The 11,197-nt window shown below is 29.8% G+C and overlaps 1 protein-coding gene across 6 annotated transcripts; it reads right to left on the bottom strand.

Annotated features, from left to right (window-relative positions):
- Window positions 1–4,683: 4,683 nt before the first annotated feature.
- On the bottom strand, window positions 4,684–10,021 carry LOC111277003 (protein EMSY-LIKE 4-like). 6 transcript variants are annotated; one of them, XM_089763852.1, is made up of 8 exons: window positions 9,803–10,021; window positions 7,846–7,958; window positions 7,557–7,680; window positions 7,227–7,419; window positions 6,649–6,786; window positions 5,495–5,566; window positions 5,323–5,380; window positions 4,684–5,244 (listed from the first exon to the last, which is right to left on the bottom strand). In XM_089763852.1, the coding sequence occupies exons 3-8, from the start codon at window positions 7,649–7,651 to the stop codon at window positions 5,036–5,038; spliced, it is 765 nt and encodes a 254-aa protein (XP_089619978.1). In that variant the 5' UTR covers window positions 7,652–7,680; window positions 7,846–7,958; window positions 9,803–10,021; the 3' UTR covers window positions 4,684–5,035. The 6 variants fall into 6 exon arrangements, with proteins under 6 accessions (XP_089619978.1, XP_022718813.2, XP_089619976.1 ...); XM_022863078.2 differs by having other exon boundaries at window positions 7,557–7,666; window positions 9,803–9,990; XM_089763850.1 differs by lacking the exon at window positions 9,803–10,021 and adding an exon at window positions 8,692–8,728 and having other exon boundaries at window positions 7,557–7,666.
- Between the last annotated feature and the right edge of the window lie 1,176 nt (window positions 10,022–11,197).

Here is an 11,197-nt window from a genome sequence, read left to right on the forward strand (position 1 = left end):
GTTATATGGAGGGGGAGATAACATTCAAAAAGCAAATTTTGTTATAACTATAAGACAATAACAGTAAAAAAATAAATTTATTTATTTCATTTTCTCAAAAAGATAGTATACAAAAATTTAACAGTAAAAAAAAATTTAATTATTTCATTTTCTCAAAAATTTAATATCAAGGTATGAATGAGGTGTCACTATCTCTTGAATTAATTAATATATTATTAAAATTGATACTTAAAAATTACGAATTTAAAAAATTTAAACACATAATATCTTATTAAAATAGGATAAAATAGTTTCAAAGACTTAAAAAGGATACAATGAGGTGTATAACTTGCGTGTTGTAGATAAAACTTCCAACTAAATGAAAGGACAGATTGAGAAATTTTAGAGAAAAAAAAATCTCAAATCACGTCATTGTGCAAGGATTGGACAGAATCAATCTCTACCATATATTATTCAGTAGTAAAGCAAAATCCATGAACAATAGGTCTGGATTTTAGCTTGGTTTTATACATGCTTCAAGTGTCTATCCAGACCATCTCATTTCTGTTTGAAAGATCAGAGAGTGGGAGAAAATATGTCTATTTTTTCTGTTTATTGTTTTAGTTTCCTCAAGAGCATAACTGGTGGAGTTCAATGGATTTTGTGCATGGCTTTAATCTGCAATGGGAAACCTTTGCTTGTTTGTTGATTACAAAGTTATAACCATTTTATGGCTTGTACCTCTAATACGTACAAAGGCAAGGAAATTTCGCAATGCCAAAGCTTCAAAAGGAAGTAGAAAAGGTGAAGAGAGCAATTGGATATCTTCAAATGCAATTTTCAAATTTCAACATTTCAATCCATGAAAACTTACTAAAAACCATGGCAGTTTAGTATATGTTCTTGATACGTCAGAATCAGGGGTAGGAGCCTTTGCTTGTGCCACAAGTGTTTGCTATCAGATATGGGATTTTGATTTTCCTGGGATTCATGAAACTTGTGAAGAGAACACCTAGAAAATGATCTTTTTAATTGACATTGGCTAATGGAACAGAAGTTTTGGGGGTACTCAACTAGCTTGTTCTTATGAGATAAATCCTCTACTTGAAAATATAGTCCTCAGTCTCTTTCATGTGAGCTTCATAGATTTTGATTTTTTTTTTCTATTCCCATTTTAATGCCTCCTGTAGCATTGAAATACCAAGCTCTATGGATAAAGAAGCAGGTAGAGTACCTCTAATAACATTAGCTTGATCTAAGGATATGAGGTTGAATGAATCAGTTGCATGTCCAGTTCCTGATTCAACTTGTTCAACCGGTTCAATTATAAGAATCAATCCAAACGTGAGACTAAATATTTTTTTTCTCTTTGTGGGATTTGTTTCTCTCGTCCGTATGAATCTATTGAAATTAATTATTAAAAAAATATAAAATTAAAAAATTTTATACAAATGTAAATTAATCTGTCATCTTCATTTAAATGCAATTTTGTTATAAATCTTCTATATAAATTTTGCAGATGCACTTAGTCAGCAGTACTGTCATGCGTCACTTTCCTGCTTTTTTTTTTTTATTTTTTTAAAGTAAGGCTCATCACTTTTTTGTGTGGGACCCACTTCCCTTGTTTTTTTTTTTTTTTGTTTTTTAAATTATTAAATTAATTTATTTTTTTAAGTAAGTCTCTAACTTTGTTTGGACCAACTTTTTTTAATTTTTAGTATATAATATTGTTAAAATAATTTTATTATTTTCAAATTTGGCTTATTACTCTTTTTTGCCATCTGCTTTTCTTCCTTATTTTTTTTACCCTTTTTAGTATCTTAATTCTTTTCCTTTTTAAAATTTTTAAATATAAAAAATTATAAATTTATTTTTTTGAAACTTATTATTTTTTAATGGTGAGACCTATTTTTTCATTTAATAAGATTTTTTTTATCATTTTACTTTTATATTTTATATATTTTTTACTTTGTGTATCTAATATATAAATGTTGTAAGTCAGTTGGTATTGTGTAAGCCACACGTCAGCTCCTTAGTTTTTTTTTTTTGCTTTTTTATTATATGGTAATTATAAAAAATTTTAACAGTGGGGCCAACTCATTTTTTTTAATTATATATTTCATTATAAATACAAATTCAGTGGGCTCGCAGCTTTATTGTAGGACACACTTTTATTATATTTTTAATTTGTATATATTTTATTTAAAAAACATTTTTACATTTTTCTCATTTTAATTTTTTATATTATATATATTTTACAATTTTTATATTTTATTATAAATATATTATTTTTACGTGAGACCCATTATTTTTGGCGGTGCTCTTTTTTATTTATTTTTATTTTTTATGTATTTTATTTTTGTACATCCATTTATTTTTTAATTTTTAATTTTTTTAATGATTCATGATTTTTTTAATTGTGTGCTCTAATTTTTTATTACTATGTGGGATTCACGTTTTTTTTTTTGTTGAATGTTTTTAATTTATTTTTTAAATGTCTAATATATATATTTATCAACTTGACATCAATTTTTTTTAAAAATATTGATATTATATATATTTTTAAATCCATTTGATATTAAGAATATATCATATATTTTTTAATATTTTTTATTTTCTATTTTTTATTCAATAAATAATTTTTAAATTTCATTTTTTAATAACTCACTTAATATTACAAATATGTCCCACTGTGAGACCCAATTATTGTTTTGAGTTTTTTCAGTTTTTTATATTTTAGTAATTCATAATTTCTGTAATGTCTTATCTATTTTTTTTATTATGTTTCTTATGGGATCCGTTTTTTCTTTGTTTCTTTTTAAATCTTTTTGTGTTGTGCTTTTTTTTTTTTTTGTTTTTAAATGTTTAACATATGTTTTCAGAGAACGACTTGATATCAATCTTTTTTTATATTTTAGAAAATTTTAATTAATTTTTTAAATATCTTTTTAGATTCATTTAATATCGAAATATGTTACGTGTTTTCTTTTAATTTTAAATATTTTCTATTTTTTATTTTTTATATATTTAATAAATAATTTTTAGATTCCAATTTCTTAATAACTCACTTGATTTTTTTTTTTTTGCAAAACAAAAATATGATAAATAGATATAACAAAACAAAAAGAAAATTTTGCCTACAGTTAAACAATGCAATTTAAAAAACGACATAAAATTAATACAAAAAAAAAAGTAACATAAGTTATACTTCTAACACAAACATATATGAGTTTAATTGAAACAAAAAATATATTTCATATATTTTTATTAATACAAATTATGATATGTAAATTTTATATAAAATATAATATTAATACAAATATTTTTATTGTTTTATATAACATAAATATATAAATTATCGTAAAATTTATATTTGATACATTATCGGTATATAAATTTTATACACTATCAGTTAATAGGATGATGATATATCATTAATGAAGTAAATCATATGATATCATCTCATTAATAAATTTTTAAAAAAATATTAATTTTTATATATTTATTTTAATGATTAATTTTTGCTTATTAATGATGTGATATCATTTAATTTATTGATAGTGTATAAAATTTATATATTAATAATATATCAAATATAAACTCATTATCATATCTATGAACGATAATTAATGAACACCATTTTAATATATATTAAATATAATATATATTTAATAAATAAATACATTTAATTTGATGATTTGTACATTAATAAAACTCTAAAAATTAAGGGTTTTAATCTTACTACATACAAAATACTTTTTATAGAATAAATAATAATTTAAATAATAAAAATATCAAGAACCAATCAGATACAATTCGATCGATCAGATCTAATCTTGTTTAACCGAATTTTGACCGGTTGGGTGAAAAGGGCAAGTATTACGATTTCCTAGACCGGACATGAATCGATTCCCGATCCGACCTGCCAGTCCGATTCTTACAATATTGGTTTGGTTCAATTAAAATGACAGCAAGTATCGATATGACTTACTACAATTACAAATTTTCATTATGAACAGGTTAAACAATTTATATTTCTTTTGGCGCCTGTGGCTAAGGTGTTTTGAAAAAGATATATGCATTTGATTCTAACACCGTCATCTCTTTCTTTTTGTAAGGACTTTATCGTTTTATGAATAAAAAAAAAAGTATAGCCAATGAAAAAGGGGAGGTCTTAATTTAAAACAAAAATTTTATCTCTCTTAAGAATTATTTAATCATCAAACCAACTTAGAAAAAAAAAAACTCAAAAGAAATTCTCTCCGGCCTCGGCTGCATCTCACTCTTCTTCTTTGCCATCCACCAAAAGAAATAAATAAATTTCCTAGCACAAAGAGTTTGGTATCTATACCATAATTTGACTTATCCTCCCAACTTGCCCAGTATTTAATTTCCTTTCAAGCTTCCATCTCTTTTGTCATAATTAGGGGACAGCTGGATTATTTATGTTCTGCAAAATTATTTAGCTATACAAATATAAATATAAAAAAAATTACTCAATACAATGTCCATAATTTTTTTTAATATTATTGATAAGATTAAAAATTATCTACTCCTAATTAAAATTATATTAAAAAGTAAATTATTATAATAAGAACACATGGCAATATTTTAACATCACTTGTGAAGTTTAAAAGTTTGAAAATTTCATGAATAATAATCTTAAATATAATCAAATAAAAGTTACAGAAACAAAGATTAATCTAAGGACAAATTCAAGTGAAAACCTTATACTTTGCAGGAGATAAAGAAAGCAGTAAAAGCACTAGTTCAGGTCAATACAGGTCAAATACAACAATATTGCAACATTCCAACTCCTAACCCCAGCATAGTTTAGCTTAGCCAATGTCATCAGATCCATGCAAAACCAGTAAGTAAAGCTCAAACCTAGAGAACAGGAAGCTCCGATGCCTAAAAATCTAGCAAAGGATCATACCATATTTGACATATCTGCCTTGACTCTTGACATCAAATCTATCATTAGTGTTGTATTTACGACTATTCTATTGAGGCAAACAAGAATGCCTGCAAAGAAGTATCTTCCATACGCAGAGCATCAAGGCCGAGGGACTTTCGGCTTGACCGGAAGGGTTGGATCATAACTCTTCGCAGGATGGCATTTCTTCGGGAGATACCTCTTAGGAGGATAGCTATGTAAGCCACCAGCCTGCCCATGGCAGTCACTATGGGCCGTTATTTGTCGTTTATTTTTAACCTCTCCATGGGAGTAGTGATGCAGCATTTGATCAGGGGAATCATCAGAAACTAAAACATGTATACATATGCTTCAGATGTCGGCAAGTCAAAAACGAATCTAGTTAACATGCGAAAAATGAGACTCACCATCATCTGATACATCAGAAAGTTTAGCAAGTGCATAAAGCAGAGATCTTTCATGATCCTAAACCAAAATTTCCTCATCAGTGGAACTAGACAATAAAATATGAGCTCTTACTAACTAAAACAATTAACATTAGTAGATGATAATTGCTTCAAATGAAAGAACCAAACTTACTTTCAGCATTAACATTGCCCTCTCCACTTGTGCTGGGACAGTGCCTTCTCTTCCATGGATCACCCTTTCAATCTGCCAGATGAAATGTCTTAGATTTCAGAACAGTAAAGAAATGCTACCAGAGTCAGCGGGTGAATTCTATCATAATGCATGCTCAAAAGAAAATATATCATAATGGCCAACAAAGTCACCAGTCAAAGGACTTGTGAGAAATCCAAATGAAAAGAATAACAAGTGGGATGGAAGTAATAAAAACTAGCAATTCTAATGAATTCAAAATTTTGGCTCCTCGAAGCCCTGTTCTATTCAGAAAATTGCCTAAAAGATTCAAGACCCACCTGACATTGAAAACCATTTTAAGAATCCCAAATTATGTAATGAAATACCAAACTCTCATTCCTTCAAAAAATAAAATAAAAACTCTCACCATTCCTCTAATCATCACAAATTAAGAATGACAAGAGATCACATTATGACAAACCTTTTCAACTCTCCACCAAATGATAATTAAAACTTCTAAAGCTTAAAATTTACAAACTCCTTTCTCTCCCCAAGTCCAGCTCTAAATATATATATATATATATATATATATATATATATATATAAACAGAATAAAAGGCTCCTCAGCTACAGCTAAAGTTTTGACTGTAGCATTTCATGTCTTTATCATCTTTGCTCCTTTCTCTTCCTCCAATAAAAACAGCTCTCTGGAAAAGAGTGAGTTGTGCAATTCAACACTTTTCTATGGAATTCACTGTCATGTGTGTTGAAAGCAAAGTTGATGGCAAAATAGGACACTGTAGCAGTGTAGATATCATAGTTAAGACTTGGAAAAAAAAAGTTGAGGTGAAATAACAGGAGAAAGTAAGCCACATCCCCTTTATTGCTGTATGAATTATTCCAACAGGATTATAAAATGCCATAACTTTACATGCTTCGAGGATGAAAAGGAGTTCAAGGAACTAATACTTAGTTTAGTCCATAACTCCATAAAGATTTCAATACCACCTAAAAAGTGTTTACATTTGCCTCTTATGCATCAAGAAGTTATTTATCGAACAAGCCATTATGTGCATGCAACTTAGGGTCCGACAACAGTAAAACCCCTGATATCCTAGAAAAGAAATAATATACAAACCAAAGTTTTAGCTCACCTCATGAAGAAAATTTTTTGTTTCACGGATCACAATAACATCAGAACCTTTCCTTAAATGATCAAAGTACGGTGCTGTGTTATAACCTATCTTTGTTTCAGGTTGTACTATTTCCCTTCCTTTGTCATCTGATGGTGCCTGAAAACCATGGCTAGCTACTTGAATAGAGCGGCCAGAAATCAATGAGAACATAACCAATTTGTCACTGTATTGAACATCTATGCATTGTGCTTGATCATAACCAAGTTAAATTTGGAACTATATGGCTCTTAACATGTAAATTCTCATTCAAATATCTGAGCTATATATAAAGATATATGCATAAAGTCCATGCCTAAATTAGCTGACTCCGTCTCTATTATTGTAACTTCTCAAACAAGTTGTTTTTCATTTATTCCTTTGCCCTCTTTCTTTTAAATTAACATTAGGTTAAAAACTGGTATATTTTCCTATGTAACTCCCCCACTAGCTTCTTCCATCTCTCTATTGTCTAACCATCCAACTATCTACCTATCTCTAGATATCTGAATAGACATATAATAATAACAAAAATGATGAGGCAACCTCCTTCTACTTACAAGAATTGCAAACGGATGAACTACTGGAGAAGCCTGACCATGCAACTCCTGCTTGTGGAAAATTGAATCAGAAGAATAAGAAGTCTTCCTTTTTTTCTGTAAGGCATAGTCCGTAGGATTAGGGGCAGATCCAGGAGCATTCAATTCACCAACAAGCGAGCCTTGAACACAAGGGGCACTTTTTCGCCATTCCCTGCTCCATTTATGACCACCCAAAACAAGCAGTACCAATAGTGTGACCATTCAACATCTTTATTACCATAATGTTCAGAGCAATCAAACACAACTATAATTATGAAGTAACTAGTGAAGCAAAAGGATTATAAAAACCTTATCATTTTAAGTGACTCATCTGAATTAATTTTCAAAAGCAGTTCTCCATGTTCTGTATCAGTGACATTAAGTTCTTTCCGCAGATCTGTCATAAGCCCCTCCTTAGCCTATAAAATGAAACCTATAAAATGAAAGAATTCTTTGGAGCAAATAAGATGAAATCAGTAAAGAAATAAAAAAAAAAAAACGAAAATATGACATGGAAGGCAGAGAACATGTAAAAACTAAAGATGAACAAATTGGAGAGCCTTAATGAAGAGCTGGAATGGGGTACAAAAGCTCATACCCAGGAAAGAAGCTCAGATTGAGCAATGAAAGCTCTCAAAACAGAACTGTAAGCCTCTTTTTCCAGACATTGAATCTGAAATGTCATGTCAATTTCATCCCTTCCATGGGGTTCTGCAATGAAGCCATATCACACCAATGAGTTTATAAGGGATTATTTACATTTTACGACGAAATATATTCCTAATTTTTCAGTATAAATATCAATCAGATCATTCAAAGGTTCTGAGAACATCTGCTGGCCCTGATCATTGCACTGAAGCCTATTATATAACATTAAAACTGTCTTGGCAGCCAGAAACCCTTGGTCTAAAACTCCCCCTCCCCCTTTTCTCACAACCCGAAATTCAACAGTTTAAAATGAGGTGTTACCTTGTTCTCTTCTCAATTTGCTTTCCCTAAATAAAAGATCTAAATTACAATATGAAAATGCCAAGTAGTTATACAACCACAAGTGAATAGAGGCTAAAATAGTTACTTTTAAATAACATAAGGCATACTAGACTAAAAAGGAGGAAAAGACTGATCACTTTCTCAGTGCATATTAGGTCAAAGAAATATTACTTATTTTCATTTGGTAGGAAGGAAAGAAAGGGGAAAAGAATTGAAAAAGTTTTAATCTAATGGTTGAGCTACAAAATAGCACATGTTATGTAGCTCAACCTTTAGACAAAATTTATTTTGCTTTCTCTCCCCTTTCGGATAGAGTAGAAGAAGCAAAATACTAAGAGTGCAATCCAAAATGAGGATTACTTGACTCATGGCTGCCTAACATCCCTACAGTTTGCTTCAATTACATTTACAGCAGCAAATTTTACAATTGCAAAGGCATGCCACTATCCCTTACCTTCCTTGAAGAGTTGATCCATTTATATCAAGTCGAATAAAGAGGTATTGAGATACAAAAATAACAAGGCCTTCAAAAAAGGCACTTCACAATCTGAAGTTCAGTCAAACAAATGGAAGTTGACATATGCGTCAAAAAATAACAAGCTGATATTCAGCAACTTCAACAATAAATTTAACTTCCAATTTTAGAAGCATTGGCTGATAAAATATCTATTCAGAAAATTGGTAACTAAGATATGCATAAACACACTAGGCACCCTCATAATCAAGTTATTAATAGTTTTTTCCATCTAACAGTTCATGTCTAGAAATGTCAAACTGACAAAAATCACCATTCCAAAAGACACCTCAACATTTAAACCACAGACTCTTAACTTGGAAGTTTTATGTTCGAAATTCGAGTATATTTAGAGGGGATCAAAGCTTGCATACATACAAAAACGAAAATACTCGAAGCACATGATTGTCAATCTAATATTAACTATATAAAAAAAAAAGAAAAGTAAAAATAAAAAGTGGGTCTCACATGTCAGCAAGATTAAAGACCAAAAAGAAGCACATGATTGTCAATCTAATATTAACTATATAAAAAAAAAAGAAAAGTAAAAATAAAAAGTGGGTCTCACATGTCAGCAAGATTAAAGACCAAAAAGAAAAGCATGATCACCTGTCTACATATATATATATATATATACACATACATACATACATACATATTAAAGTCAACATGCTGCAACTATATGATACTGAATACAAAATAAACAAACAAATAAATAAATAAACAAAGGAAATCAAACAAATCACAGCAAGACAAACAAATGCATAAAAATAAAAGTTTCTACCACAATATGGAAACTAAAAATTTAAACAAATCAAAACTAAATTCAGAACCCAAGAAAGAAAATAATAGAAGTCCAATTAAAAAGGGAAAACAGAAAACCCCTTTTTAGTATAATAAGAATTTCAGGGTTTCTAAGAAAACAACCCATGTTTCAGTTTTATGGATTCTTTTTCTACCTGGGCTTCTTTTCCTTTTTTTTCCCTAGTTAAATTTTCTCGGGAACCAAACGGAAAACATGAAGGATAAAAGAAAAAGAAGGGAAAATTACCATTGGGGAATAGCTTCGAGTAATCCATAGCACGACCTGTAGAAAATAGAATGTTTTATAAGCCTTTGCTTTTTAACGCACTGATAGAATCTGAAACCGGAGGGTTATGTTTTTCACGGCGCTGGAAAATATATAGAGGGAACTATAAGCCTAAACCTAGCACCTCCGGCCGAAAGTTTTTTCAGCTATGTCCACATTAATATTTAGCTTTTTTTTCTTTCTTATTTCGATTTTTTTCCCCTTTTTAACCATTTTTTTTTACCCGTTGAGTTGAAAATTTGAAATATAAAGGGAAAATTACACAATTGATTTTCTTTTTAACAAGAATATTTACCACACAAATTAGTATTTGGTTTTTATAAGCCTATAGAAAAGTGAATTTTGGATGTAAAATGATATATGAATTTAATAAAAATTAAAAAATATATTTCATATTTGATTTATTTTTATTAAATTGAATTTTTTTTTTCTCTTTATCTATTAAAAGCATAAAAAATTCTCTACAACACCTCTACAAAAAATATGTCAAATAATATTTTAATTTTTTTTAATGCTTTTAAAACAGTTCTACTAAAACAGTTAAAGCAAGTCGGGCCAAATAGGCCCCAAGCTCCTTTTTATTGCATGTAATAAATTAAGAACACGACTGCAACGAACATCAAGAAAAGATTAAACTCCCTATTATTTCATGAAAATGTATCAAGACAGGGCCGACAGTACGACATGAGAAAGCCGAAACCACAACAGGTGCAGAAAGCTGGGTGTAAGCATCCTCATGCATGGATTTTGCTAGACAATTTGAATGTTAAACCTAACATATTCAACTTGTTGAGAACAAGCTTGTCGAAACGATCTGCCATGGAAGGCGTCATATAGTTGCTCCAATCTCCTACTTCTGCTTTCTGAAAGAAGGCGTTGTTTGGAGGTCCATAATCATTCTTTCCAGTCTTGTTCACCTCTAGTTCTTTCAAGCTCTCGAAGCTGCATAGTTTCCCAATCTTTTCTACTATTCCGTGTTTCCCTTCTTCCGTGGAGAAAGGAAATCCCTAGAACTCAGCCAACTTCTTTGTGTAAAAACTAATGTTTTCTTTAAAATCTTCGTATTTTAAAAACAAGATTTTCTTGGCTTGCCTTCAAAAACCCAGAAGCAAGATTACTATACGGCCCAAACTATGAATTCCTTGGCAGAACTGTCGAATGCTTCGTCTAGTGATAATGTTTCACGTTTTCAAATTCAAGTTTGTGACTGAAATACCAATTGGAGATGAACACATCCATTGGGTCTCTACAAATGTAAACAATCTTCGCATTGAAGCCTTTAATGGAAGGTGGCAAAGAATCATAAGGCGTGTGAGTTGCGAAAATTCTTGACTGAAAATCAGGGTTGTTTTCAGG

Source organism: Durio zibethinus, chromosome 7 (assembly GCF_047325235.1).
Source record: "Durio zibethinus cultivar Kanyao isolate XHJ-2024 chromosome 7, ASM4732523v1, whole genome shotgun sequence".
NCBI classification, from domain to species: Eukaryota; Viridiplantae; Streptophyta; class Magnoliopsida; order Malvales; family Malvaceae; genus Durio; species Durio zibethinus.